Below are 27653 nucleotides of genomic sequence, written 5' to 3'. Positions count from 1 at the left end.
CTCTCTCTCTCTCTCTCTCTCTCTCTCTCTCTCTCTCTCTCTCTCTCTCTCTCTGTCTCTCTCTCTCTGTCTCTCTCTCTCTGTCTCTCTCTCTCTGTCTCTCTCTCTCTCTGTCTCTCTCTCTCTGTCTCTCTCTCTCTGTCTCTCTCTCTCTGTCTCTCTCTCTCTGTCTCTCTCTCTCTCTGTCTCTCTCTCTGTCTCTCTCTCTCTCTCTGCGATGGCAGTCTCATTCTCATCTTCATGGCCGTCCTCGTCCTCGTCCTCGCTCTCACTACTTGAATTATCGCTGAGCTGTTCAGGGCGGTACACGTGTATCTTTTCGACAAGTCTTTCTGCTGCCAACACGCTACGAGATATGCTGACCAGATGGAGCGGCCTCCATGTTCTGACATCTAAAGATTACAGACATTGTCGTTGCGGCTCGACTGGCAGCCTGAACCACTTCATTGGAGAATGTTTTCACAAGACGTTTGTAGTTGACAAGAAAGGATGCAGATTGTGGTAGACATTTTTACAGTCGAACTCGGCCGTTTGGTAGGATGCAAGCCACATCGATCAAGCACAGTACATGGAGTGGTTAAGCAGCAAATATCCACAAATTCAGTGATGTGAAGACAACATTTGATATAACGTAGCGCCGGAGACGGATATGCCATGGTCGTCGCAAAGTGAAGAATTCTAGTCAGGCATATGTTTCGTCGCGAGAAGCATGCCAAAAGCAATTCAGAAAACAAAAGTGATGTATGTTCATGGTATATCGCACTCCATCTATACACGAGTTGCCGCCTCATCTCCGGCAAGGGTATCAATCCCGCTTGTAAACACCGGTCAGCCAAGCCGCCCTCAGCACAGCCAATCCCATGGCCATGCCCAAGCTGTCCCAAATGACATTCAGCTTGCTCCCGAGTACCTCCTTCCATCCAATAGCCACCTCAACCATGGGTATGTTACCGCTCTCCGCAAGCATCAGCATCTCGACGTCGAAGATCCAGCCTTCGCTGTGCATGTATGGGACGATGTAGGGGAGCGCGGGGCGTGAGAAGAGCTTGAAACCGCACTGCGTGTCTGCGATGGCTGCTGTGGCGGGAGGCGTCATGAGGCGGAGGAGCAGGTGGAAGGAGTGCATGAGGAAGTTGCGGAGTTTAGAGCGCTGAGTGACGTTAGCTTGAACCACGACAGACAAACAGAATGAACATACCTTTACGACAGCCTCACTGCCTACCAAATGTGCACGGCTTCCGATGGCCACTCCGCGCCCTCTGTCGTCCTCGACTTTCTGACACCCTTCAACGAGCTTGCCCAAGTCGCTGAACCTCGATGCACCATCGGCGTCTGCGAAGACGACGTACTGGCCTCTTACATGCCTCATTCCATGCGTGACCGCACCGCCTTTCCCGCGGTTTGCTTCTAGTTCCACAATGCGGATGCTGCCCTCGGGAATGCGCTGCTCGTGCTTCAGATGATCCTTCCACGGCCCAGACACGGACTTCCTGTGGTTGCTGAGCTGGTGCTCACGCGCAAACTGCAGGGCCTTGTCCACTGTCTTGTCCGTCGACCCGTCGCTCACAAGAATAATCTCCCAGCCTTTCCCAGCATACTCCTGCTGTAAGTAATCCACCGCCTCCTCCAGCATGCCCGTCAACCGCTCCTCTTCGTTGTAGGCCGGCACCACGACGCTCATGAACAGCTCCGGCTGCTCGATCGCAATCTTGGCTAGTGTTTCTCTCCGCTTGCCACCTGTCCGCCTCTTGCTGACTTCTTTCTCTGCAGTCCACTTGTCGATCCAGCACGGCAGCTCCTTGGGGTCGCTGCGGTCCCCGTTGGGCAAGACGGTGATGTACTGCTTTTCCGAGCGGCGGGGTTCGCGAGGGACGGGGGCGAACAAGACCAATGCCATGTAACACTACATTCTCTGGTTAGCACATTGGAAACCGATCCCAACGCGGTGAGTCGTAGACGTACCCAGAACAATAGAGCCCCGCCCAAGCCTACCAACGCTACGATCATCATCCACGTCGGCGGCATTTGCACTGCGTGCGCGGGCAATTTGGAGGGAAAGCCGTAGCCATAAGGCTGCTCATCGAGGCCCATTGTGTATGTAGTGTATTATGGCCTAATTGAGGCCGAGCGGAGCGCGTGTTATATGCGGGGGTTTATGGAAATGGACATTGAATCGCGCAGGCAGCGATTGGGGAAAATTGAACACGAACAGAAGCTGGAGAAAGAGGAGGACAAGGGGAGCAGCAAGGGCAAAAAACAAAAGGAGAGAGCGTGTCGTGCAATAATCCAGTTGCGACGCGACTGTCTCGTCGAAGATGCAACGTAGGCTGCTTACGTCGGCGGCCCGCGGCTGGCGGCTCAAGTCGGCCCGTGCCCTTGAACCTCCGCACCACCATGACAACGAAACGACGAACCATCACGGCAAATCCCATCAGTGCTATCGCAAGCGACGTCTGAAATCGCTTTTACTCATGCAAAGGGGTCTTTCGCGTACGATACATCTGCGATCGCTCAAGACAAGGACAATTTTGTTCGGAGAGCAATGACGTGGTCATGTCCCGAGCATCTACAGTTCTCCAATTCTATACGAAACCATCCAAGTCCCAATGTATGCTACATTCATCGCCTACAAATCTCATTGTACTCGAATCCTTGATTCCCTGCGCCCCTTCGAGCGGCCATGCCTAGCCCACGCAGTCACGTCAACGAGATGATCATCTGAGCGGGATGCTGTGCTCATGTCTTCTGCAATATCCCAAGCTGCTAGTTTCGCGAATCTTGGGACAATCTTTGATGAGACAAGTGTGCTCTTCGCACAAGACTCCTGCCGGAACAGCCTCCTGACGACACCCCCTGGCGAGACACTCGTGATTCGTGCAATATGTTGATAATTTGGGCGTTACGACTGGATCGGAGCATAGATGTGAACGACAAGTGTCTTGACAACACCAGTCAGCTACAGTAAGATACACAGCGGGCGAGGCTTGGCTTACGATGTAGACAAACAATTCCCCCGTCTTTGATCCGTTGACGAGGACATTCACGAATCAAACAGCTGTGCTCGTGGCAGAACTCAGAGTCTCGCAGCACATTGTTGCCGCAACGATTCCTCGAGGCAATGGAAGCTTTGCAAGATTTTGGATTGCTGGAAAGACACATAGCGCCAGCACGAGACGGGACAATCGAAGGGAGACTGACGATGGAATCTCAATATCAGGAGCTCCCATTCAGCCATAAATGATCTCTGGAAGCTTACTACCCGATCTGACTCGCCTCCTGTAAACGTTATACAAAGACTCCTGTGGATCTAATTGGGTGACGACTTATTTTGGAGACGAGGTTAAGCGGATGCCCCACTTTCGAGGGTTACACAAAGCTGCACCCTCGAAAGCGTTATCAGAGACTTTGCAAATATAATCATTGGCTATATTCCCCGAATGCGATGTGAGCTCACGCTCAAAAACACAATCATTGGCAGTCATTGTCACGTCAAGCTCCTGGCCGACTTGAAGTCAGGGTGTATTCGACTCAAGTCTGAGGGCTATAGCGGGACAGTGTCCCTGAGATGGGAATTGCTTTTTCGCGAAGTAATTTCGCCCCCACCATGTCGGGTCAGTGGTACATTTGTGCGGCTTTAAAAATGGGGCGATTGGCCCGCTTGGAACCGAGCCCGTGGCATCTGTAGCGCTGATCGGTCGCCGCCAGTACCTGACGTAGTTCCCGTCGAGTCTTAGCGGGAGGGCCGATGCGCATTTTCCGTCAAGCACGATGCGGCCGCGAACATGGAAAACCGTCGAGGCGCTGGTTTAAGCGGGCCGATTGCCTCATTTTTCAGGTTGTGCAACGTGCAAGGACATGATCTTATCTTGGATTGGCGGCTCAGCTGCATCCTCCTTCGCAGCGACCGCCAAGACCAGGATCACAGCGCAGCAAGAGTCGATGATTGAATTGACAGACACCTAGTGCACATCAGCAGAACGTTTGAGTCCGCATGCTAGCAAGATTTAATGAGGCCATCATCCATCACGACGGAGCCTCTCCAGGGAAATTCCGTTGCTGTGCATTGAAATACCAAGTCTAGTGAAGCTTTCGCGATATGATTAATCTGAATGGCCTATAAACCTCGCCTTCATACGATACTGGTCTCGCGCCAGATGTTGCCGCGAACTTGGTGGCAACGAACCAACCACCGTTGACCCTAAGTCGCTCTTCTACACTCTGCATCTGAGAACTGCCAGTCCTGCGCATGCACACTTGTATGCAATGTTTGCTTTCTGTCATACTTTCAGCTTGATCGATCGCTGAGAGAAGAGAGCATTTCATTGCAATACTTTATGATTGGCGAAGAAGCAGCGTTAGCGTCAAACGTCTCATGCTTGTACGACTTCGAAAAATTGGGCGTTTGGTTTGCTTACAGCAAAGCCTGGGAACACGGACTTCAAGTCTAACTCTCCGCACCAATGGCCATCTTATTTGTACGCCTTGCATGGACGGGGAGCATGGCGCAGGGTGGCTCAGTCGGCAGAGAGTCCCACTATGTATGCCTTTTCTTCATATCGTCGCTGTCCAGCATGTTACGTGCATACCTGCCTACGAGTTTCGAGGAGTACGTGCAGAGAAGCACGCATCATCGTCTGCTCCTGTAAGGAAATGTTCGCCTGTCGCCCACTGGATAATCTCAACATTGTTACATGTGGAAATGCCGCCTAACGATACGTTTGATACAAGCAACTCAAGGCCACACTTCTCCAAAAGTTGAGATCAGTGAGATTGCTCGCGGGTCAATCATTGTTCGGCAGCCTGCAAGAGCTCGAAAATCCAGGGGATATTTCATTGAAGAAAACTGATGACATCCCGGGTGATGGCTGCCTTTCTAAGCCACCAGGCCTGCTGCAGATGTGTCGCACACGGAAGACGATGGTAGAAACAGCTTCGACATCATCATAGAAAGACGGCACAGTAGATCCCTTAACATTCATGGGTGCTGTAGAAGAACACAGGGACGATCGATCAGCGTCGTTTGGGGAATTTGGTCGCGAGTTTGATATGATTCGGGGTATAGGAACATCTTCGAACGTGCAAGCCAAGCAGCAGTGCATCAAATCAAGTAATTTCAGCAAGAGCGCTGATGGAAGAGACTTCGGTCTCTTCAACTTCAGCGAAGGAAAGGCTGAGCCGACCACGATTCCCTCGATTACGAGATGCCTGCTCCGTCATTGGTCGAAGTTTCAACGAACCCAATATGGCACCAAAAGTTCAAGCTCTCGCTACGAGCGCACCTGCAAATATACGCAATTGCAGAGTTTGGTTGATCTGGACTACTAAACATAACTGGACTCCTCTAAAATCTATCCCATAGGCGACTATCAGCATGGCAAAAGAGACTCTTTCGCTCACTGAAGAAGAAGGCAATTCTTACACCCAGCATCATATCGATCATCAATCCGCTTACAATGCGAGCGAACGATGTGCGAGAAGTTCTCCTGTTTTTCTAACAAAGCACGCGATTGTTCCTACTCTGCCTCACGAAACAAGGAGGGCCTGACGTCTTTGCGCACTTCTGTGAGGTCAGCATTGCCGCATGTGGTGGCGCAAATCATGCTGGGAGGAGTGTTTCGCATGGACGACAACACAACTGACGACTCAGTCAGGATCAAGAGGGTTGCAAAACGGCTCATCACAGCACATGACAAGAAAGCGGATTCCTAGTCGAAGACCTCGCCACGACGTACTGGGCGGCACGTGCGTCCCACGAGGTTGGCTTAATGTTCATGAAAGTGGACGCCTTACTCTGCGTTTGCTTAATCACTGACGCATTGGCGGGGAGGCCTCCGGCAGGGAACTACCAGTCCCGACATTTGAGAAACTGATTCGTAGAGGAAAGAAGGAAAAAGCGTTTGGACGGAGCGGATCATGGCCTGGAAGCGCTTATCGAGTGGGACGCAAAGCTCTCGAGCACGACCACAGAGGGAGCTGTACCTAAAGAAAGGGAAGAGCAAGCTCTTATGTGAGGCTGTTCCCCACGCAGATGTGCTTATATATTGGGACGCGCATCGATCGATATGCAACAGTGAAAAACCTTAACGAAGCGTTGTTTGTGCAAATAAATACGTACACACTCCCGTGCCGTAGCAAATGATTGATGTCGCCCTCGACGTCACGTAAACGCATCCGTGGTGAGGCCTGAGTGCGTAAGTGGTTCTTTGGTCAGAGTCTGAGCGATCAATTGGTCGAAATGGAAGAACTCAAGATCCCATTTCATCAAAAGACGGCCGTGCTATGCTCTACCACCTATGTATAGCATAGGCTCTATGTACAACGTCCGCCGACTTGAAGAGTAAGAGATATAAGCCACTCGGGCAGCCAAATTAATGCGGTTACAAAGTCGCAAGTGATCCAGCGTGAACGCCAATGGAGAACACCTAATGGTACATGATGATGCTATGAACGATCTTAGGGCGGGTGAAATGATGAAACGTATACTACGCGCTGGTCTCATCTTCGTGTCCGTTCATGGTGCCTCCGTGTCGGGAGGGCGAACCATCGGCTTCAAGTTCCAGGTGAACTAGTCGTGTCTTTAGTCACATGTTTGGTCAAATGGGAACGGGCGACTTACCATACGGTCTAACGAACCAGCTCAAGACGAATGCAGACCCGAATGTAGCCGTCAGGCACACGAACACTGTCTGCCTGAAGCTGCCCACTGTTGCGCTGTAGATACCGTTGAAGATGGTGGGCCCCAGCACTCTTGCGAATGCGTGGAGCAGACCCGTAGCACCCAGCAACTGCCCCACACGATCCGGAGGAACGTGCTTGGTGAGCGCAGATCCGATGGCTGGACTTCCGATGCCGCCTAGCGCGGCTACAGCACCAGACAATATGAACACATTGCCGTCCCTGGAAAGCGTGTATCCGAGGTACCCAAGCATGTCAAAGAAGACGGCTAGGCGAATGATGGACAAGTCGAAGACGTCTGACCCAGAATTGCGTTGGTTCCTGGTGCCATTTTTACCGCGTATCAGACGAGTTACAACGGGGAGTGCCACAAGCAGCGCAAATACCCGCGCACTGTTCACTATGCTAACAAACTTTCCAGACTCGAGCTCTTGCCAGCCAAATTGCCTGCGCGTGTAGACGACTACGACACCCATGGCACCCATGGCAATGCCGAACATGATCGTGTCTGTGGCTGCGAGCAGAATAAGGTTCCGTCGGAGAGCAGGACTCGTTCCGGGGCCAGTCGGCCATAGGATCTTAAGAGGCTCCAAAAGGTTGAATGATCGTAGCTGGTCGATCCAGTCGGGGGCGAGACCACCGTGTCGTTCTTTCTCGTCGCGGTGGCGGCGGCGCGCTGTTTCTTGCCGTTCCTTTGACAGCGACTCGGGGACAGCAAAGGTGAGGAAGAGAATGAAGAAGCCGTGACAGGCGAGCGCAATGTAGAAAATCAGAAGCACTGCTTCCGTTTTCCCGACGTACTTTTGGCGCCAATCAATAATGTAGCCGGAGAGAACAGGGCCTACTGCGATACCAGTGAACAGACAAGCGTGGAAGTAGCCAAAAGCAACGTTCCTCCTCTGCGGTGAGGTGCAATCCGCGGCGTACGAATGGGCGAGGGCCATGCCGACTATGAATGAGCCTGCTAATCCGTCTAGTGCGTATCCAACGAGTATCCAGTTCACGTGCACGGTGTCGGGGTACTTAGCAGCGAGAATGGTCAGGACCTCTCCCATGAGGGCGCCAAACGTGGTGCAGACTAACAGTCTCTTGCGGCCGTAACGGTCGGAGAGAGCGCCGAGCTTTGGGCTGGTGATAGCTGCCAGGATGCCAGAGCACAAATTGCCGTAAAGCAAGAACAGGGACGAGCGCGAAGAGACTGCGTCCGTCTGGCATCGGTCAAACCGCTGTCCTGGGTCCATGGGCCCACTGATCGGATCCGGGGACGAGGCGTAGTATTGGTCGCATACGAGGTCCATGATCAAGTTCAGCTTGGGTACGATGATAGCGCCGAATGCCATGGTGAAGAGCAGGAAAGGAGGCAGGAGCCAGTAAATCTGCCCGTTGTTAGGCTCACGGCATCCGAAATGTGACTTAGGCGCATACCGATGGTCTCTTCCACCAGGGAAGCCCTCTCAGTTCGGCATATCCAAACCACTCTGGTTCACTACCATCGCTCTGGCTATCTGCGCTTCCAGTCGAGCCGGTGCGACCAAGCAACGGTGTGTCTTCGCCGCCATCCACAGTGCGCGAGCGCCTGTCGACCTTGTTCGGGTGCTCGCGCACACGTTGTGCTTTGTTGGCTCTCGCAGCCTCTTGTCGCGCGCGCAACCGTGCTCGAAACTCTCGCGCTATCTCTTCCTCTTCCAAGAATGCCGCATCGTTTGACGAAGACATCTCGAACCTCTGGGGCGCACCAAGCGCGTAGTCGAAGCTGTATGGATAAGGTCGCGTGGCGGTCGTGGACGTCGTTTCGTTATGCTCGCGGGGTCATTGCCGATGTGTTCGCCTACGAAAAGTCAACTCAGGCGTCGCGAATCGCCCATGAAGCAGCTCGCGCCAGAAGCCTGCACTTGTAATCCAGATTCGGGCTCGGAGCTTCTGGAGTTGCTTACACTAATCCAGCCAAGCGTGACTGTTCGACGCGTCCCGCCGGGTGAGATGCACAGCTCCAGAGTTCAACAAAAGACGGCGCAGATTATGCACAGGAAGGATACGTCGTCCGTGGCATCTGGTCCGCCGTCTGCCACGTTGTGTGTCGTGAGGCGTTAGGAGGATTCGGTTCGAATATTTAATGACGTTGCGATGTTTCGTCCATAATTGGAGCGGCGCCGGACGCGAATAGATGCCGATAAGACTAATCCTAGTTCGGTTGCTCTCCCCCACGATTTCACCCCACAATGCCGCAGACAACTGCGTCGTATCGCATTTCGTTGACGATGGTTACCGCTGACCCGCATCAGTTGATCTTAAGTGTAATGGAAGTCCCAGAAGCAGTGGCAGAAGCATACCGCGCACAATGTCTGCCACAACGCAAAGTGGGGCAAGTTTACATGAGCATTCGAACATCTTCCTTGTTGCTCCGTCTGCATGTGCAGTGATCATGATGATGATTGAATATGATTGTTCTGCTTCTTTTAATCTTCGTCGGAGGTGAGGAGCTTTCCGACCAGCTCCTGCACCGATGGCATATTTGAATCAGGCGACCCCACTCCATTGCTAATGTATTCAAGCTCGACATCCGTGGAATGTATTTGTTGGTCGTTAGAAACCCGCGTGGGCGTGACATTCCCAAGCGTCCAAAAGAATGAGCCATCAAAAGTACTCTAATCGCCCAGCGAGCCCAACGCTCATGGCGTGATATTCCCGATACGGAACTATTCGCTCTTTGCAGTGGTTCTTTTCGGCTCTGTATTAACATATGTTGTTGTTAATTTGTTGGGAAGGGTCATCCTCTGCAGCTCCTCCACGACACTGGTTTCGCCCTTCGTGCAGCAGATTCTGTGTAATGGGTACAGCTCGTCGCCTACCTCACCCCAGCCACAATTATAAACGTTGGCTTTCCCATCTCTGACTGGAGGCCTTCCCCCACGTGGACGCCCATTTCCGATTTCTTACTATTTACCAGACCTCCATATGCTGATCGGTGCTCCAGAGTCATTCCATCAGGAAAGTGGGCACTTTGTGACAACATGCGGCCACTGAGTCGATGCAGCAAGCCCAGTATTCAACGAGCATTAAAAGATTTAACACGAGTCGGAAAGATTGGTCACAGAGAAAGTATGAGTCTGTTCATCATAGGAGATCCAGCGATCAAACTGGAAAAGGGGTTAGAAACGCAGCACGAGGAACACATGATATACTCACGGTAGCCAGTTCAAAGCCCAGATGCAAAACCCTTTCCGTCCGAAGCTTCACAGTGCTCGCAAGCTCTAGCGACCGGTCCTCTTCATCGTGTTCCCTCTTGAACCATTCTTCAGGGAAATACCATTGGCTCCAAATTTGACCACGAATCAAATAGTCTTCCGGGAGAGGGAGACTATCGGCTCGGTCTGCAGGAAATACAGGGCCGGGGAATATCCTCTCCGGTCGTTGTTCTGACTTGAGTAACGTATTAAGAAAGGAAACAAGCTCGGTCCAAGGAGCGTGGTCATTGAAGTGGGCAACGTATTTGATGGAAGCGAATGTCGAGATGAATGCGAGAAGGACGTGTACGTGAGGGAGAACGTTCTTATCACCAATGCGTCGGAGCACTAGCGTGAGCGTGGTCATCGTGAGCAGATAGGCGCGAGAGAAAATAAAATCGGACGAGAGGATCTCAATCTGGGCCGGAACTTCTGATTCCGACAGCGTTTGTGACGACTTGTCATCCTCCACGGGCGAGGGAGAGCGGCTACCTTCATCGGAATGCGATGATGAATTCGCAGACCGGGTTAACTGCCTATCGTGTAAAATGAGGATCTGGCGTAGTATAGAATCGTCACTCCCATAATTGAATAGACCTGCCAGGTTGGTGACAGCAATATACACTCCTTGCTCTTTCCATTTGGCAGTCACACGTCCGATGTGGTTGTCAAGCTGGCTTTGGAACGCGAAACGAGCGTCTTCGAAACGTTCCGCCGAGTGTTTTCCGAAAAGTATACCGTGCGCTTGAATGAAACTTGTGTCAATGGGCAGGTCGTGGGAATATGATTCCGCAGGACGACTGAGCATAGGATCCAAGAGGGTCAGGATAGATTCCCGCGCACTGGGAAACGGCTTGACGCATGTTAATGATCGAGCATAATAGTATAGCTGACGCAGGGCATTGGGACGCGCCAGAATCGCCAAGTGGTGATAGAGCCGACCGACGGAAGGATTTTTGTCAGCAGCTTTACTATACCATGATCGTGCAACTCCAGCCCACGTCTCACGGTCCCGGGGGTTTTCGTCTTCAATTGCCATGCGATAACGACCTAAATCGCCGAGACACTCAATCCAAGTATCTTCAAAAGCCGGTACAGTCTCGTACAAAAGTGCCATCATCTGGTACGCAAGATAAATGAAAGCGAGCATATAATCGATGCTCTCAGGAAGACGACGACGTAGTAACTCAAGGAAAGAGTGAATACCGTGCTTCCACATTCTCGCCGGCATCGAATACTTTGCCGCTAACCGGCGAAGTGCGGGAGAGGCAGAAGGATGCTGAGACGCGAGGAAGAAGTCGTGGTGCTCGTGCAGTAAAGTCCTGTGAAGAGCAATGAGTGCCTGCCAATGGTCGCTTGCGAGTCTTGACGTTGGGTCCGAGCCATCTTGCAAAGCCGCAGCCTGTGCCCGATCAACATGGATGCACTTGGTCTCCACCATGGTAAGACCGGCGTAGATCGACTTTACTTCCGAAGCAAGCTGCTCCTGAGATATCGGTCGTGAGTCTGGCTGTAAAAGGAGGCCGGGGTAACGAGAGTCATATCGCTGAAGCTCGATCAAGCCAGGTTGTGAGCGGTGAGGAGTAGACGAGATTGTTGGTCTATGCTGCGTGGTAGGAGAGCGGGTGGTGGACTGTGGTGTCCGAGATTGAGTTTGACTTCGATTGGCCTCGACGGACCATTCGCTGGCAACTTCAGGCGTTCGATACGGCGATTTGGCGCTTTTGGGATGCTGCTTGGGGTCATACAAGCGAGGATTGCTGGGCTTTGGGCGCGTCCTCTCCGGGACGGGGCGCCGGAGTTCTCTCGCATACTCTTCTTCATCATAAATCTCCGGGTGGACTGGTGCTTTGCCTCGCCTGACGTGAAGGTCCGAATCGGCCGGTCTCTTCCTTCCGGATGGAGATAGTCGGCCTCTGGCTTCCAGTGATAGGGCAGTGATATCGGGTGTGGATCCTCCTCCAGCGGTGGCGTCAGAAGACTGGTCGGTGAGGCCCTTCCTACATGCGGGAGTCAGAAACAAAGCCTGACAAGGAACGGCAGTGTCGTCAGATGATATAATCCACATGAACTTACATCCGTAGTGCTGCATCTTGCACCTGAGCACGGGCCGTTTCCGGATCCATGGTGTCCAGGAGAGAAGCATGTTCCACTTTGGCGTGGCTGTAAAGCTGGTCAACAGTCTGGAATATCCTTCCAGAATGCTCGCAATAAGGACATGATAGAGCATCTGCAGACGGGGCGTCAGCCGTTTTGGCCTGCGTCCGCAATGCGGTCACCCATCTGGAAGGTAAATCGACATTGCTGGTCATGGTGAGAGCCGCACACTTGGCGGCGGGAACAACCTTGGAAATTGAGACAACGTATTCGGCTGTAGTTGCGGGCCCCTCTGGGGAAAGGCTTGCAAATCATGTGACGGTCTGGAGCTCGCACTGAGTAAACAGGTGGCCCCCAAAGCGGCTTAGTGCCAGCTTCTACAGTGGACTTGCTAGCAGCTATTGGCTCGTTGGCTGCATGGGTTGATCGGAAGTGCACAAGTCGGGGGCCGTAACTGAAGTCGTGCGTGTGAGCGCGTAGATGCGGATGAGGGGTCGCTTTTCACGGTCTGCGCGCAGTGGCTAGCTCGCTGTGACGACAGGGGTGGCGAGGGAGCAAGCGAGAGGCTAGATTGATGTGCAGATGTGCGTGGGAGGCTGAAGAAGCGTTGCGGTGTGCCTTGAGGACGACGTGGAGGTTATTATGGAATTGAATCCAGTTGGGATGCGGCTCCGAGTGGTTCGCAATCAAGCGGATCAGGCAACAGCAGGCAAACGGAGGGGGCCCGTGCCCAGAGGCCGCCCACACCTGCGTTCATCCTGGAATGTGCATTGCATCTGCAGCCGTGGTTCCCTTGTCCGCCGCCATCAGGCATCGACGGGCGCGCACCATCAGAAGCTGACTTGCTGCGACTCGCCTTGTTCTTATACATCGGTCCACAGAGAGCCGCATCTCGTTAGCAACTTCACCGCCTCTCGCTTGCCAGCAATATCTGCATGACTGGAACTTCATTGAAGCAGTTGTGCTGGCGCCACCAAGGGCAAGATCTGCTTTTACCATTGCCTTGTTTTGCCGTCTGCGTGGGACGCAACCGTGCGGCAGTCTTCACAGGGTCCACGGTCCTCCCTTGGGACCTTGAGTCCTGGTTTCACCGGTGCCAACACAGACGACATTTGTGTTTGTGCTTGCTGACACTGAACACCCCATCTCGGGAGCATTTGTGAGCCGCACTGGCTCGCAGATCTAGGGCTGATATATCAGCCTTACGATTAAAACGCTCCGCCTTCGCTCCATTCCAGCTCGTGCTTTACCCTCACTTTGAAACGCCTACGCCTCTTTCCGCAATGAAACTGCTGTCCTCGCTGCCTGCTTTGTATCCACGCACCCGTCCTTGAGGATTGGTCTTGGTAGGCCCGAATTGGCAGGCTGCGCTTGTTCGTCGGGAAGCGCACAGCCGCAGCGATACGCGTGCTGCTCACAGGCACCAACCGTTTCAGATATCGTCTCCCGCAAGCACAGCTCCATCGAGAATCAGTCGTTGATATTGGATACTCAATCCAGACAGACACTAAAGAGAGGGAGGCCGCACTCCCACTCTCTCGTCGCCCCGCTCTACGCGCCGACCACTTGCGGCGGGGTATTCGAGTTTCTTCGATCCACTCGTTTCGAGGCAGTGCCACTGTTCAGAGGCTCAGCGACAGTCCCTTTGATCGCTTCGCAGACACTGGCAGCCTAATACGTCACAAGGCAAGCCGTGCGACACCTTCGATCCCGGACTTCACGGAAGTGATTCTCGCGGTTACGCAGGCAACAGATGACCACCCGGTCACTTGGGGCCTTCACGGATCGAACTCCACATGCCAACTCATTGTCGTTGGGGTGCAGAACTGTCGTGGCATGATCCTATACATTGTGTGGGAATCGTATACCACCTCCTTGCTGCCGGGGAAACGTGGCACACGAACGGCACGATATTGGCGCACTTAAAAGAACGCAAGCACGACGATAATCGACGTATGATACCCACCCAAGTGTCCTCCATTACCACAAGCTGGGGGCCAAAACCGGCCTGATCGATATGCTGGCTGGAAGTTCACCGTTGACATGCGGTGTTGTAATGCAGCATTGGTCTGCGGGCTTGTGGGAAGAGGGCAAAATTCCCAGCTTCGTGGTTCACCTCAGCCTTGCGCCGCAATCCGGTCAATGAGGCATACACACGGAGCTTCTCGACATCAAAGACTACTCCGTGGAATTGTAATGTCCGAATGCAGGCGGCAATGGCTTTTCCACGATTCCCTGTCACAAAGTAAGATGCGTCCTCTCGGTCCATTAGCGTTAGACTATGCCTTCGGGGCGATCCGGTGTCAATCTATCGCCAGCAGCTACCCACCAATATCCTGACTGCGCATTACCTCATTTGGAAAATTTGCGAAACCGACATGACAGAAAAGGCGACCAGCCTGAAGGTACGTCAGCACACGTATCTTAACGTACATATCCAATTGGTCAACAGCGGGTAGTATGTGTGGTATGTCAACCCTTCGATTTGGGCCAGTCTAGCCACACGGATAGTTTGTGATATGCAGTGTTCCGGTAAGTTCATTATGCGGGGTATCCGGGTCAGCAATTCTTCAGCATTACTTCCACTAGTCCTAATACCCAAAGAGCGCAACAATGTGGTCTCACTTATCACGAGCCTTTCCATCCATGGTAATGAAGACTTTATTATGGTTCGCGTTGAACACCTGAACCCGACTCATCGATACCGAGCCTTCTGGATATCGTCAACCATTTCCGTCGGGCTTGAACGGTGAATGTGATTTGTACTAGTCATTGCCCCGCCAACTTACGAGGGCAAAGTCTCATTGGTCGATCGGGAGGCTTCATGAGGGTGCTCCCGTTTGACTATGCAAGCCAACAATCTTCCGAACATCCCTCACAGTCTGATCCACGCTGGTTGGTGTGTACTACAGCCTAGACGTGGGTATTAGCACGAAACTCTCCGGCGAACGAGCGGCCTCTGCATGTCTCACTGTGCAATCCCGTTGATGTGCACCGCCTTGTTGTCCTTCATACACCTCGAATTTGCCTAATTCGCACTTCAACCTCGGTTCAAGACTTCACGTTCCTTTACCGGCTCAATTGTTGCCCTATATTACAGGGTGTTTGGGGGCCTAAAGTGCGGAGAGCCGTTCCTCCCAGTGCACGGAGCCATGAAGTGTGGGGTCTGTGAACGGTGAAAGGCAGACGGCTCATTTCACAGATTAGTGTGCTGCAGCATCTGCTACACGATACCCAAACGGCTGCAGCATGCATCGCTGGAATACGCACTAAGGGACTCTCTCGCTTCACCGTGGCTTCGACCCAGTTCTGAGGCCATGGTAGAACAACGTCGCTTAAGGTTGCCTTGTTGCCTCGCTAACTACGCCCCACCAGGTCTGGTCATGGTAGGACCATTTGTGAACCAATGCATCGAGTCAGTTTCCGATTCATCAGGTTCAAGCGCTCTTATGAGCAGGCGCGTTGTGCGCCTAGATGTGATCGATGGTCGGCCTGGCAGCTCTACCAAGTACAGAAAGCGGGGTTGTCAAACCTCGCAGCCAGCCACTGAGCAAGGCCGTCTATATCAATCATCACCCGAATTGGAATCCCCTGATTGCAAACATCACCGCAGCGAATTGCAACAGACACAGGCATTAATCAAACGGCCATGGTCGTTTGGAATGTGGTGTGCTCAAGCATGAGATCAATGTGACCACCAGAGACATCACGCTCCGCCAAACCGATCACGATAGCAATTCTAGGGCGCAAACGACACGGCTACGCGAACACGAAGCAAGGGCCTTCGGCGACAATCCGACGACTCTCAAACACGGTATGGCACGCGGCAGCACGCCAGTCTGCGGTGGAGATCGGATCGCAAGGGAGCAAGCTCGTGAGCGGGTGCACCATGCTGCGCCTGTGGCCTAGACGATCTGATTATGTAGCAGCAACACTAGCGCAGCAGGAGTCCAGTAGGAGTCTCGGTTCCGTAATCCGCGAACAGGTATCATCCTCCATGGCTTCAACGGGATGTTTGCCGGTCGGAAAGGATCAAGTTGGAAGGCCTGTATGACGCGGCCGCCCGCGATTGCAAAGTCCTGTAGCCTGGAGCGCATACTGAGACGCGGGACGGCCAGGGGCAGCGCACCAAAGGAGCAGGCATCAAAGTAGATAGATTGCCGTTCCAGGCAAGTATGTACTCGTAACGGCGTGGCTGTGGCAGCGGCCTGTCATGCAGCGGTGTAATGTCCGTCATGAGATCACCGAGTGCGAAATTCGTACGACCGCAGTCGGCGGCAGCTGAGTGATCGCGTTGCTTCGTACCTCGGACGCACGCAACGAGCAAACAGGGAAGTAGGAAGAAACAAAAAAAAAAGGCAAACAGAATCAGCGTGCGATGTGGGAATTGAAGTGGAAAAACCAAGTCAGATGCTGATCGCTTCGTTTGCGCTTCAGCCTCTCATCGTGCGCTGGTGACCTCGGCTGGCAAGACTTTTCGGTTTTCGCCTCCACCACAGCTGCGCTGGGTCATCCGACGCGTTTGCAAAGCACCAGTAAGCGCCCCCAAACACGTTGCCTCCGCGATCGGTCTTGGCCGGTGGACTGCGGTGAGCGAGAAGACGAAACTGGTCTGTGGGAGCTGAGGTGCTGAGTTGGCGGGTGTTCACCGTGCGGAAAGTGGGTTTGCCTTGCTGATGGCTTCGGGTGCCAACGAGGTTACGAATCGCATGTCGACTCGTGTTGTAGAGGAGAAGGGGTATCGTTGCGAGAGGTGTTGATTTAGACACTGTAGAGGCTTTTGTTCACCGGAAATCGTGGACCAATGGTCATGGGGTCGCCTCAGGGATGAGGAAAATGAAGCGACCTCAAATTGAAAACGATCTCAACAGTCCCTCATTAATATCATGGACCCTAGCAAAGATCTATTCAGAGTGAGCACCTCAATTGCCTCGGCCCAAGATGGGCCGGGTAGCGGATTGCCTGCTAGAAGAAGTGCTGATAGAGGCTCCGGCTTCCAAATGATTTGCATCTGGGGTCAAATGTTTCTTTATCAACTTCGGTGCTCCTTGTATCGTCGAGGAACTCATTTATAAGGGAGGCATAACCCCATTTTGCAAGAGCGCATAGAGCTCTCAGACCCACATCTTCGCTCTTTCAGAACAAACTATCAATAGCACTTTCTAAAGCTAGTGCACAAGAACGACTTCGCTGAACAAAATGTAATCGGCTAGAGATATGAAGAGATTAATCAGAGAGAAAGTCGTTCACAGCGCAACATAGAAGATGAACTGAATGAACAATTTGTGGTATTTTTCCGCGATGATTCCTCCGGCCCAAGGGCAGTAATGATCCATGCGAGACATGCAGCGATTCAACTCGCTGCAGTGATGAGCCTGGCTCAGGCATGGTTTGAGTTACCATGGGTGCCTATATGCATTTGTATATCTCCCATTCTAATCTATGGCCTACTTGTGTAAGACCGCCACTGCAGCGACTGCAATTATAGCGGCCACAGCCACATCCGTTGCGCACGAACTACAGCCACTCCACGCATTTAAACCAACAGTAAAGGAATCCAAACCCATTGCTATACATTCGTCAGCTGAATCAGGCAGAGAGGCGTTGACCTCAGACCTCGGAGGCAGGTGGGCACCTGGTACTGCAGCAACTGCGGAGACGGCCCACACAGCCCTTTCGTAAGATATGCAGTATCCGAGCGTGAAAACCTCGAAAAGAACGTGACTGGGTCTCTTTGCTTTTCCTCAGCCGTCCCGGGCCAACACATATGCAGCTCGGACTTTGGCGACAAGCGTCCCCACGTCTCAATATCCTAAAGGGCGTGCAGTCTTCTCCGTCCGAAAAATCCAAACTGCCCGTGAAAGACGTACGCAAAGTGACTACTATTCTTAGCAATTCAGGGGCATTGGCGACCTCGACAAATCCAGAAAGTGCTTTGGAAAAACCGTAGACGGCGAGGGACGTGAGCGAGTGCTCCGACACTCTGGCAGACTCTGTTCTTGCTGCTACAACATGCGCGCTTTTCCCGTTGCTCGAAGATCCTGCAAACGCAGCCTTGTGCAGATTCACGATATCTCAAGTCCAGACGAACGATAGCAGAAGTATCGTGCGCCGATCGCTAAGTCTACTTCTGTTGATTCGTTATGGTACTTGCAACCTTCCCCTGCACTGCCTTGCCCTGCACTGTGCCTTAGCACCCACTGCACACCTTCCCCCGCTCTCTTGTACAGACTCTCCCTGTTGAATCCTAAAGAGTCGCGAAAGTCACTTGAATAGCTAGCTGTGCAGTTAATCTCGGGCAACTGCCAGTGTCGCAGCTCTAGGAGTAAAAGACACAGCTTGACCGGGAACCGGAACACGTAACGATTTTGTTCCAGAGTCTCTGCAAGGCATAGCCGAAGTGCCGCAGCTGCAGAAATTCAACATCCCAGGGTGGAGGAGGACATCGTGCAGATGCTGACAAAAGGTTGCAGCGCTGATTGGGTCTATTGGCTGAGTATGAACTTTGACTTGCTGTTCTAGCTGATGCTCGCCTTGGCTGCTTGGAGCCAAATAGCATAGGCTGCCGGTTCTTCTTGTTGTCGCGAGGCACGTTGCGTACACGCCGCTGAGTACGGCTTGTCATCGGTGTTTTCGAAGCATCTGTAACGGGCTTTTCGGACCGTGGGTGTGAAGCACAAGACACATCATAGCTAGTCGAAGTCTTGCTGCATCTCATGACGCACGCAGGATCTGGCTGTAATAAACTATCCCCTGCCATATGTTGTTGCCCTTGCCATCACAAGTTAGGAGTTCCTAGGGTGCCGGCTTGGTGATAAATGGGGACTGAACCGATATTGCATTGCTTTGGTCGTCTACCCTCCAGCAGATGCTTCTGGCCTTTTCATGCAAATCTTGACCCATATGCAAACCTTCTATTCTTACTTCCTCCCCTTGCCCTTCTTCTTCCCCCCTTTGGCCGCACCGCCGCTCTGCTGCTGCACAGCTGCCTTCTCCTCAACCACACCACCTTGCGTAAAACCCTCCGCCTTCTTCTTTCCCTTCCTGCCCTTCGGTCGGTAGTAACTCCGATCCCGCATCGGCAACCATCGCTCCGCATCTATCTTCTTATTCGGATCGAAGTCCTGCGGCATACGCGCCTTCCGTATCCTCTTCGCCTTGGACGGTACCGATTTCGGCGCCGCGCGCTTGCGAGACTCAGACGGTTGGGAGGGTAGTGCGAGCGCGGGGACGCCCGCTCCTTCAAGGGCTGCGGCGTCGATGTCGGAGACGAGACGCGAGGCTTCGGGGAGGATGGAGCGCAGGTCCTCGGGGATGTTGGAGGAGTCGGTGACACTGTAGGCGGCTACTAGACCTGCGATGGCGGCTCGGTCCTCGTTGTCCTGCTTGTACAAGCCATTGAAGATCTCGCCGGCGGTCTTGGCGTTGTCCTGGTTGTGCGTGTCTAGGAGTGCTGTTGCTGCTGCCACCAAGAGGGCCTTGCTTGGTGCCTCGGTCTTCGACTTGTGGGGTTTCCGCCAGTATTCTGCTGCCTTTGATAGTTCTGTTCTTGCGGCTCCAGGGCGGCCTTGCTGTGCGTACAGGGAAACGAGGGTAGCTACTAGTCCAGGAGCGAAGCGTACATCGAGGTCGGAGGCGGAACCAGACTGAGAGAGGCGCGCGAAGAAAGATTCCAGGAGGTGCGTGGCGGCGGCATGGTTGCCGGTGAGAACGTAGAGGTGAGTGATGGTGAGTATGAGGCCGACATCGGTGGGGCGTTTCTCGAGGAGCGGGAGTATTTGTTTCAGGGCGGCCCTTTCGGTTTCCGCAGTGCGGGAGTGCGCTGCTGCATTCAAGACTGCGGCCATATTGACGGCCGGCGAGAGCGAGGGTGTTGCGGCTGCGGATATGACCTTTTCTGTGGATGAAGCTACCCCTGACGCTTTCTTTGAGAGGAGAGAGATGACATATTCATCTTGGCGGAGGAGGTTTGTCTGGAAGGAGAAGTACTGATCGGTCTTGGGCGGTGCGGGAGCAGAGTGGAATAGTCGATGCGAGAGGTAAGGGTTGGAGCTCTCCTTTGACGCAGCAATGGTGTTAACTTGGGCGATGTGGCGAGTGGACAGCTCCTTGATCCTGCCTCCTATTAGCGTGTGCCAGTCCAATACAGTTGCAGTCTTACTCGGTGAACGGAATCGTTTTTGCCACCTGCTCGGCCTCGTCGAACTTCCCCATCTGCGTGAGGATGTAGACCTGCTGCACCTTCATGGGCAACACTTCGGCCTTCTTCTCCTCATCACTCATGTCTTCCACCTCATTGCAACGATCTATCGCCCGCTTCAGACATATGTCTCCTTGCGCGAACTCGCCACGTGCTATGCTCGCGCATGCCGCGTTGTATGCCGTTTCGAAAACGTCTAGATCCTCGCGCGCCGGCTTCTTCTTTTGTGCGAGCTCTCCCTGGCCTGACCACTCCAGCTGCGCGTCTGTGGCTCCGGAATTGATGCGAATGTCGTATTCTTCATCTTCCGCTCCTCGGCTAGCCAGCTCCCGGTACACACGCGAGGCCTGCGCGAAATTCTCTGAGCGGTATGCCTGCCTCCATTAGCGTCACCCTCATGTCCAGCTCAGCCAAACCTCCAACTCACAGCCTGAGCCAGCACGTGCTTCATGCCGCGACCCGTATCATCGTTGCTTGCACCAGCGACCTCGACAGCTCTCGCCGCGTTCCCCGTCTTGTAGAGTGTGTACGCATACTCGAAGCGTGCCTTTCCCTGCAGCTCCTTCACCTCCTCAAACACCTTAAGCGCGTCCTCAAACCGATCCAGATGGAGGAGCGCGATCGCCCTCACATGGTGCGCCTGCGTGTCCGTCTTGGACTTTTTGATGGCAGCATTGGCGGCTTGTAGAGTTTCTTCGTGATCGTCAATGGTGGTCTGCGCGAGCAGGGCGGAGAGAGACTTTGTTGCGGCGGCCATTGTGTGTTCCCTGGACTATCTGGTATCCATCGGGCGGTTTGTGAGAGCTTGCAGGTGTTGCGGCAGCGAGGCGGGGTGGATGCCGGACTCGCGTGTCGTTGGCGGGGATCGAGTGGGTTGCCTCTAAGCGAAAAGTTCGGTGGTCTGTGCACAGGCGGGAGGCTTACAACCTCCAACGTGAAGGTGAACAGGCGATGTATATAGTAGCAGGTCTACTTCATAAATACTTGGAGTAGTCCGACAACCCCAGCATAATCCATGGGAGATTATACGTAGTAATGCGGCTCCAGCTTATATCTGGTCATCATGTTTCCAAGAGACTACATGTCCAGGATGTACGCGCACGCGTGAATAGTCTACATGCACTAACATTGATGTACAGAGGCTTTGCAGCCATCAGGCCGTCCCATGAGCCTTCATTGACAAGCGACTTTTCCGTTTCCGTATCAATCTCAGATCCCGTCCAAATGACAACCGTTGTAACCCAAGGTATAGAACGCCGACGCCGTCGCTTTGCAAAATCAATTGACATCCTCAAATTCGTCCTCGTCGCTCTCGTCGCCGCCGTCGCCCGTAGAGATGGCGGGTGTGGCTGCACTTGTGGGCGTAGGAGCGGCGGAAGATTCTAGCTTGACACGCTTTGAGTCTGGAGCCGTATCCACCATGGCGTCCTCGAACTCATCATCATCATCATCATCTTCCTCGTCATCGTCGTCCTCTGCCTCCTGCTTCGCGCGTTCGGCAGCAAGCTGGGCAAAGACATCGTCCAGATTGCCGGCTGGGTCGGGCTTGATGTTCACCATCTCCGCCTTAATTGAAGGCGTACCTGTGCCGTTCGTGGCGGTGATCGGGGTCGCGGCGCTGCTAGCTTGGCTCTTGTCGACAGTAGACTTGACGTGCCAGGAAGGAAGCTGGTTTTGCGCGGCAATCCTCTCCTGGCGCGCCTTCTCTTGGGCGTGTGCATCTTCGTTGTAGTCTGAGCTGGACTTGATAGTGACGTCGATCTTCTCGACGACCGTGTTAGTGCCCTTGACCGCGGCTGGTCGTACCGAGTTTTCCTGGACAACCTCGTGCTTCGCACCGGGATTGATTTCTTTGTCTCGGGGAAGCTCGACAGCTCCTTCGACGGCGTCCTTTCCTTCGATGTGTGGAATAGTAACGCCATCGACCCGCTGCATGAGATCAAGGATGGGCTTGAATTGCTTATTGAACTTGGCAGGCGTGTCATCGCTATCGAGGTCCGGTCCTTCGTCATCGCCAAGATAGATGAGTGGGCGGAGGCATTTCTTGCACAGGAAGCCGCTCTCGCGACCCATTGGGTCTATGCTGTCCAACACCTCGATCTGGGTGTACTGGGACTCGCAGCCTATGTTCCTGCAGACGTATTCAAATTTCTCGGTAGTTGGTTTTGCGTCCTTCTTTATGCGCGCATCGATCTTGTGGATCTTGAGCTTGACAGAGTCGATGGCTCGGCGGTAGTCTATGTAGTAGTAGTCGCGGGTGACAGCCTTGAGAGCACCTTCGCGTGTCTCTTGTCGCGAGAAGCTGGACAGGTTAGCTTTTTTGCTGTCGCCAGTTTCTCGAGGTGCACGTACATTGAGATGAGCCCGGCCTGGTTCAGCTTTCCAATGTACTTGTTCACCTGCTTTGTGCTTTTGCCCATGTCCAGCACGATGACCAGATCTGGCGTATTGAGCCTGGACTCGTCAGCTCAGTATCAATTTCGCTGAGGGTCGCGGGCGCCAACGTACGCGCCATGGAAGATCAGCGCGTCAACGATGACAATGTGCTCCGTGTCATAGAACATGCGCACCGCCGTCTTGACAAAGAGCTTGCCGAGCTCCAGCGGATCCATGGCGGCGGCAGGCGGCGTCAAGCCTCGGAAACACAGATGGTGGGTCTCTGGGAGCGCGACTCGGTGGCGGGGTTACGACGGCGAGGGCGGTTGAAGAAAGTAGAGCGGATGCGCTCGAGGCACCGGAGCGGACGCAATGTGAGAGACAATGGCAAGGCGGTGGGGCGGGCGGTGAGCCACCTGCCTGCCAAGACTTGCAGGTTCCAAAATTTAGTTAGGTGCGAAGCTCCCCACGTTGTCGCATCCCGGTGCTCGCATCTCTACCTATGCCCACTTGCTTGCCAATATGGAGCATGCTTCTGAGAAGCCCGACGCGCCAATGGCCTCTGAGAACAATCGTCGCAACGATTCGGGGGATCACGACAGAAAGCGCAAGCGCGACGACCGCGACGGCGGGCGTGGACGTGGGCGCGGGCGCGGCGGCAGGTCCCTACAGCACGGCAGCCATCAACATAAGAAAAGAAATATGGGGCGTAAGGAGCATCAGTGAGTGACCCGCGGGGCCGATATGCGCTTCTCTAACTAAGCAGCCGCGATCAACTAGACAGGCGCGAGCGCAACGCAGAAGAACAGGAGAAGAAAAAGCGGAAAGCAGAAAGTGGTGAGAATGAGGCTCCGGCGCTGCCATCGGCATTTCCCGCGGACGAGGTCGACGCTGAAGAACGACGTCCCAAGCGCAAGGTCGCCGTTATGATCGGGTACTCTGGCACCGGCTATAAGGGCATGCAGATCGACAACAAGCAGAAGACCATCGAGGGCGATTTGTTCAACGCCTTCGTCAAGGCGGGTGCGATATCCAAGGCGAACGCCGACGATCCGAAGAAGTCGTCGCTAGTGCGATGCGCGCGGACTGACAAGGGCGTGCATGCTGCAGGAAACGTCATTTCGCTCAAGTTGATCATCGAGGACGACGATATTGTTGAGAAAATCAATGACAATCTATCTGAGCAGATCAGAGTCTGGGGCATACAGAGGACGACCGGATCTTTCAGCTGCTACCAAGCTTGCGACTCGCGGTGGTACGAGTACTTGATTCCCACGCACACCTTCTTGCCTCCGCACCCATCTAGCCATCTCGGAAAGAAACTGGAAGAGATTGCGGCGAAAGAAGGCGATCTGGAAGAGTATCGGAAGCGCCAGGCTGAGGTCGCGCATTTTTGGCCCGAGGTAGAAGAGAAGCACATCAAGCCAATTCTGGAGACACTTGACGACTCGATACGGCCGCTTGTAGAAGAGGCCTTATACAGCGTCGATGCGGTTGACGCTCCAAGAGACGACGATCCCGCCATCGAAGCAGCCATCGAGACCGAGAAGGCAACTGAACCCACCACGGATGCAGAGATGACCGGCACAACAGACAAGCAAGCTGGGCAAGCGGAGAACACAGCTTCGAACGAGCCAACAAGTCAAGAAGTCAAGGATACACTCGACACCATCCAGAAACAACAGCCCGACCTCAACCTCAACTCCGAGACCGATGGCGCAATTCCCCTCCCCGAAACCGACGTCAACAAGCAAGCTCTCGAAGCCGCCGTCAAAGTCCTCAAGAAAGCCTACCTCGATGCAAAGAAAGCCTACCGCATCTCCCCCGAGCGCCAAAAGCGTGTCCAAGACGCACTGAACCAGTACGTTGGCACGCACAAGTTCCACAACTACACCGTCCAGAAGAAGTTCAACGACCGCTCTGCGCAGCGCTACATCAAGAGCTTCAAAGTCGAGGACAAGCCCATCATCATCAACGACACAGAGTGGCTGTCCCTCAAGGTGCATGGCCAGAGCTTCATGATGCACCAGATTCGCAAGATGGTCGGCATGGCAGCGCTGACGGTGCGCTGCGGGACTCATCCCAAGATCTTCCAGCTGAGCTTCGAGAACAACGTCGTGCGCATCCCGAAGGCGCCGGGCCTGGGCCTGCTGCTCGAACGCCCCGTGTTCGACTCGTACAACGAGAAGCAGGCCAAATCGGCGGGCAGGGAGAACATCGATTTCAAGAGATACGAAAAGCAGATTGAAGACTTCAAGGAGCGCGAGATCTACCAGCGCATCTTCAGGGAGGAGGCGCATGGGAACCAGTAAGTGATATCACTGTCTAATCGATGAGACATGCGTGCGGGGACTGACCGAGTGGCAGATTCAACTCCTTCTTCACGCATCTGGATAACTACCGCGATCCCATCTTCCTGTATCTCACGTCGGGCGGACTGGCAGCAACGAAGAAGCTGAACAACAAGTCCACGGTGCAAGACAAGTTCGAAGAGTCGGACGACGAGAATGCATCGGGAGGTGAGGGCTGAGTCTGGGGAGGAATATAGTAAATGTGCCCATGGATGCAGACTATGTACCCTCGAATATCAGAGCTTTACGATTGTGGAGATCATACACACCATCAGGTTGGGGAAAGGACGTATAACGTGTACACTGCAGTCGTGGGCTCGCTGCAAAATATAGCCCGTGACCGCGGACCCTCAATTATAAGCTACAAGGCTCCGCTTTCCGCTCCGCTCCGCCTTCACCACTCACATGCACAAGGCGTTGATGTAATTGTACAAAAGAAAGGGATAAGGGTATGTACAAGGTGCCGCCCGGATGCCGAACCATTCTCATCATTCCTACTCGCCCGCAGCGTTCAAATCCACGATGATGTTGATCCCCGCGACCAGGACCTCGGCGAAGATGAGGATGATGACGATCCACTCGAGGAGCTCGCCCTGCGCTTGTGAGTACCTTGTCTATCACATGCAAGAACGGGGTTGGGCAAGGGCAAACTCACATGCGTGACCGTCAATTGGTCCTTCAGCACGGCCAGCAGGTCGCCGATAACGTTCAGCCGCTCCGTCAACAGGCTCACCCGCTGGTCCATCTCCAGATAGCTTCTTACAGCCTGGTACACGGGATCCAGCTGGGGCTCTGCCCACATGAGCTCTGGCGCGTCTAGCACGCTGCCCTGCAAATGTATGCTTATCCTTAGGATGAACAGCTGCCCGATCTGCATGTTGATCTGCTTCTTGTTCAGATTGATTTTTCCGGAGCTCGCAATCTGCGCGGGGATGTCCTTTGTGTCGTCGATGGTGTTGTCAACGAGGTCCTCGAACAGCGACGTCTTCACGGACTGCGAGAGGCCGTGGGAGATGGCGAGCTTGATCATGTAGTTTTTCTTGTCGCGGAGCGATATGAAGTCGTTGTAGATGCGCGCCTGGTACTCGCGCGTGTAGTAGAAGTTGAACTCCTCGGTTTCGATTTCGTCTTTGCCGAGCTTGTCGACTTCGAATTTGGCGATCTCTTTGAGGAAGCGTTTCTCTTCTTGAGTCGTCATACCCCATGTTACTACTGTGCCATATTCGAAGAGGAATACTTCGGGGGTGTGCACCAATGTGTCGAAGTCTTGGGTGTCCATGGAGGGGTCGGAGTCTGCATGCATGGGCGCGGGTCGTTCTTGCTGTTCGGAGCCTTCGCCATGTCCTATTGATGGTGCATCGTTGTTATCTTGCAGGTCTATCAGAACTTCTCTCCTTCGTTCGTTTTCGGCATCGACCTGTGTAAGGTTAGCCTACGGTCCGCGTGCATATTCAATAAGCATCGCAATTGACATGGTGCTATATGTACAAAGGTACTGAATGGGGATGCCGAGCTTCGTATTCGATGCCACTTACCTCAATGGCGCTATCGGAGTATCTCCTTTGGCGCTCTGGTGGTTGCTCCTCGGCGCTTGTACTCGCAATCTTCTCTGGGCCTTTGGTCCCGTAGTTGTACGGTGAGTATATACACTCGTCGAAGCGCTTCGGCTGAGCGCCTCGTAAACGTGCCTTTCCTTTGAGGAAGCGCATCAGCTCGTCCATCTTGTAGGATGCGGCGGTGCAGTAGGCCGTCACTCTGGGCAGTCGCTCGCGGTCAGCCTTTCCCAGGCGGGCAGCATCTCTTCTCGCGGTGGGGTCTTTGATGCGTGTGTACTGCACGTAGACATCGCGGCCACTCTCTTCGTCTGCGTCCTCTTCGGCATGCTCTGGATCCGGCAGGAGCTTCAGCTTCTGGGCCGTCCTTGTTGTTCTCTGGGGGCCAATCTTGGGGGCTGGGTTCTGGTGCGGGAGCATGGCAGCGCCGGAACTGTTCCTTCTCCTCAGTCGGTTGTTGAGGGAGGCCATCATCGGCTTCCCACCCTGGGCGAGCGCATTTGAGGCGGGTTGAGGGCTCGACGGGGGTGCTGCGCGTGGCTGCTGCTTGGGGCTGCTGGACTGGACGGTGGGATTGAAGGTGACGGTCCTCTGCGGCTTGGGAGCGACAGGACGGGGCCCAGCCGAGCCGGCGATGGAGGAGATGAGCGGCGTGGTTTCGGTGGAGCTCGACGCCATGGTGTGTGCTTTCCACGGGGGTGTCGCAATATCGGGGCTTCCGAGCGGGCAGAGGGCGATTATAAGAACAGCATAGCCGGGGAAGCAGGCACGGGCAGCCCAGTCGCCGTGTGTGTGTTGCCGTCGTGGTGGGTGCGAAAGAAGCGTCGGCCAGAGCTGCCCTGCTGGGAATGCAGGCATGACGTTTCCAGGCTCTTTCCTAGCGGGCCCCGCACTGACCACCACGCCCGCCGGGTGGAGCCCCAACGGCCACCTCGCAGACGCATCTGAGCCTTCCGCTGGCATTGCACCTTGACGACTCCACCGCGACGTTATCTCCATTCGCACGACTCTGTGCCATGCGCATGTGCACTAGATGACGATTCCACGAACCACCCCCTACCCGCTCCCATGACGAGCATGCTGCGTCTCAATGATCCCTAGATATTGCAATAAGAACTCCAGCCTAGATGGAGGGAAAGCAGTTCGCGCAGGGTCCTTTCCATCTACCACAAGACTG

The 27653-nt window shown here is 54.0% G+C and overlaps 8 protein-coding genes across 8 annotated transcripts; 1 reads left to right on the top strand and 7 right to left on the bottom strand.

The window, feature by feature from the left end:
• Window positions 1–637: 637 nt before the first annotated feature.
• CC84DRAFT_1210261 (uncharacterized protein) lies at window positions 638–2295 on the bottom strand. The gene is made up of 3 exons (XM_018182279.1): window positions 1963–2295; window positions 1199–1903; window positions 638–1150 (listed from the first exon to the last, which is right to left on the bottom strand). The coding sequence occupies exons 1-3, from the start codon at window positions 2089–2091 to the stop codon at window positions 806–808; spliced, it is 1179 nt and encodes a 392-aa protein (XP_018029752.1). The 5' UTR covers window positions 2092–2295; the 3' UTR covers window positions 638–805.
• Window positions 2296–6326: 4031 nt separating this feature from the next.
• CC84DRAFT_394076 (MFS general substrate transporter) lies at window positions 6327–8770 on the bottom strand. Its single transcript, XM_018186041.1, has 4 exons — window positions 8610–8770; window positions 8101–8503; window positions 6617–8051; window positions 6327–6565 (listed from the first exon to the last, which is right to left on the bottom strand). Exons 2-4 carry the CDS (start codon window positions 8389–8391, stop codon window positions 6483–6485), a joined length of 1809 nt encoding a protein of 602 aa, XP_018029751.1. The 5' UTR covers window positions 8392–8503; window positions 8610–8770; the 3' UTR covers window positions 6327–6482.
• Window positions 8771–9577: 807 nt separating this feature from the next.
• On the bottom strand, window positions 9578–12480 carry CC84DRAFT_394084 (uncharacterized protein). The gene is made up of 3 exons (XM_018186042.1): window positions 11976–12480; window positions 9862–11899; window positions 9578–9812 (listed from the first exon to the last, which is right to left on the bottom strand). The coding sequence occupies exons 1-3, from the start codon at window positions 12209–12211 to the stop codon at window positions 9741–9743; spliced, it is 2346 nt and encodes a 781-aa protein (XP_018029750.1). The 5' UTR covers window positions 12212–12480; the 3' UTR covers window positions 9578–9740.
• Window positions 12481–14371: 1891 nt separating this feature from the next.
• On the bottom strand, window positions 14372–14741 carry CC84DRAFT_394070 (uncharacterized protein). Its single transcript, XM_018186040.1, has one exon. The coding sequence runs from the start codon at window positions 14638–14640 to the stop codon at window positions 14407–14409; it is 234 nt and encodes a 77-aa protein (XP_018029749.1). The 5' UTR covers window positions 14641–14741; the 3' UTR covers window positions 14372–14406.
• A 4175-nt stretch (window positions 14742–18916) lies between these two features.
• On the bottom strand, window positions 18917–20953 carry CC84DRAFT_1191296 (uncharacterized protein; the record flags this gene model as incomplete). Its single annotated transcript, XM_018181176.1, has 3 exons — window positions 18917–20111; window positions 20158–20570; window positions 20624–20953. The coding sequence occupies 3 exons, from the start codon at window positions 20951–20953 to the stop codon at window positions 18917–18919; spliced, it is 1938 nt and encodes a 645-aa protein (XP_018029748.1).
• Window positions 20954–21233: 280 nt separating this feature from the next.
• CC84DRAFT_1200050 (uncharacterized protein) lies at window positions 21234–22934 on the bottom strand. Its single transcript, XM_018181650.1, has 3 exons — window positions 22705–22934; window positions 22549–22650; window positions 21234–22498 (listed from the first exon to the last, which is right to left on the bottom strand). The coding sequence occupies exons 1-3, from the start codon at window positions 22806–22808 to the stop codon at window positions 21475–21477; spliced, it is 1230 nt and encodes a 409-aa protein (XP_018029747.1). The 5' UTR covers window positions 22809–22934; the 3' UTR covers window positions 21234–21474.
• A 193-nt stretch (window positions 22935–23127) lies between these two features.
• CC84DRAFT_1104380 (tRNA pseudouridine synthase-like protein) lies at window positions 23128–25102 on the top strand (the record flags this gene model as incomplete). Its single annotated transcript, XM_018175054.1, has 3 exons — window positions 23128–23294; window positions 23339–24880; window positions 24940–25102. 3 exons carry the CDS (start codon window positions 23128–23130, stop codon window positions 25100–25102), a joined length of 1872 nt encoding a protein of 623 aa, XP_018029746.1.
• A 117-nt stretch (window positions 25103–25219) lies between these two features.
• CC84DRAFT_1169492 (sporulation protein-like protein RMD1) lies at window positions 25220–27307 on the bottom strand. Its single transcript, XM_018179671.1, has 3 exons — window positions 26459–27307; window positions 25579–26340; window positions 25220–25516 (listed from the first exon to the last, which is right to left on the bottom strand). Exons 1-3 carry the CDS (start codon window positions 27152–27154, stop codon window positions 25418–25420), a joined length of 1557 nt encoding a protein of 518 aa, XP_018029745.1. The 5' UTR covers window positions 27155–27307; the 3' UTR covers window positions 25220–25417.
• Window positions 27308–27653: the final 346 nt, after the last annotated feature.

Source organism: Paraphaeosphaeria sporulosa (assembly GCF_001642045.1).
Source record: "Paraphaeosphaeria sporulosa strain AP3s5-JAC2a unplaced genomic scaffold CC84scaffold_15, whole genome shotgun sequence".
NCBI classification, from domain to species: Eukaryota; Fungi; Ascomycota; class Dothideomycetes; order Pleosporales; family Didymosphaeriaceae; genus Paraphaeosphaeria; species Paraphaeosphaeria sporulosa.
This window is presented reverse-complemented; position numbering and strand designations above follow the sequence as displayed.

Excerpts from the sequence above, each read along its gene's own strand:
- CC84DRAFT_1169492 (XM_018179671.1), bottom strand. The coding sequence starts at position 27,154 with ATGGCGTCGAGCTCCACCGAAACCACGCCGCTCATCTCCTCCATCGCC. Across the intron at positions 26,341-26,458 it reads ACTCCGATAGCGCCATTGAG|GTCGATGCCGAAAACGAACG; the intron begins GTAAGTGGCATC and ends AACCTTACACAG. Across the intron at positions 25,517-25,578 it reads ACCAATTGACGGTCACGCAT|GGCGAGCTCCTCGAGTGGAT; the intron begins GTGAGTTTGCCC and ends TCACAAGCGCAG.
- CC84DRAFT_394070 (XM_018186040.1), bottom strand. The coding sequence starts at position 14,640 with ATGGAAAGGCTCGTGATAAGTGAGACCACATTGTTGCGCTCTTTGGGT.
- CC84DRAFT_1200050 (XM_018181650.1), bottom strand. The coding sequence starts at position 22,808 with ATGGATCCGCTGGAGCTCGGCAAGCTCTTTGTCAAGACGGCGGTGCGC. Across the intron at positions 22,651-22,704 it reads GCGCTGATCTTCCATGGCGC|GCTCAATACGCCAGATCTGG; the intron begins GTACGTTGGCGC and ends TGACGAGTCCAG. Across the intron at positions 22,499-22,548 it reads CAGGCCGGGCTCATCTCAAT|CTTCTCGCGACAAGAGACAC; the intron begins GTACGTGCACCT and ends TAACCTGTCCAG.
- CC84DRAFT_1210261 (XM_018182279.1), bottom strand. The coding sequence starts at position 2,091 with ATGGGCCTCGATGAGCAGCCTTATGGCTACGGCTTTCCCTCCAAATTG. Across the intron at positions 1,904-1,962 it reads GCGGGGCTCTATTGTTCTGG|TGTTACATGGCATTGGTCTT; the intron begins GTACGTCTACGA and ends CAGAGAATGTAG. Across the intron at positions 1,151-1,198 it reads GCAGTGAGGCTGTCGTAAAG|CGCTCTAAACTCCGCAACTT; the intron begins GTATGTTCATTC and ends AACGTCACTCAG.
- CC84DRAFT_394084 (XM_018186042.1), bottom strand. The coding sequence starts at position 12,211 with ATGACCAGCAATGTCGATTTACCTTCCAGATGGGTGACCGCATTGCGG. Across the intron at positions 11,900-11,975 it reads CAAGATGCAGCACTACGGAT|GAAGGGCCTCACCGACCAGT; the intron begins GTAAGTTCATGT and ends TCCCGCATGTAG. Across the intron at positions 9,813-9,861 it reads TGGGCTTTGAACTGGCTACC|TTTGATCGCTGGATCTCCTA; the intron begins GTGAGTATATCA and ends CCCCTTTTCCAG.
- CC84DRAFT_394076 (XM_018186041.1), bottom strand. The coding sequence starts at position 8,391 with ATGTCTTCGTCAAACGATGCGGCATTCTTGGAAGAGGAAGAGATAGCG. Across the intron at positions 8,052-8,100 it reads CCTGGTGGAAGAGACCATCG|ATTTACTGGCTCCTGCCTCC; the intron begins GTATGCGCCTAA and ends AACAACGGGCAG. Across the intron at positions 6,566-6,616 it reads CTGGTTCGTTAGACCGTATG|TTCACCTGGAACTTGAAGCC; the intron begins GTAAGTCGCCCG and ends AGACACGACTAG.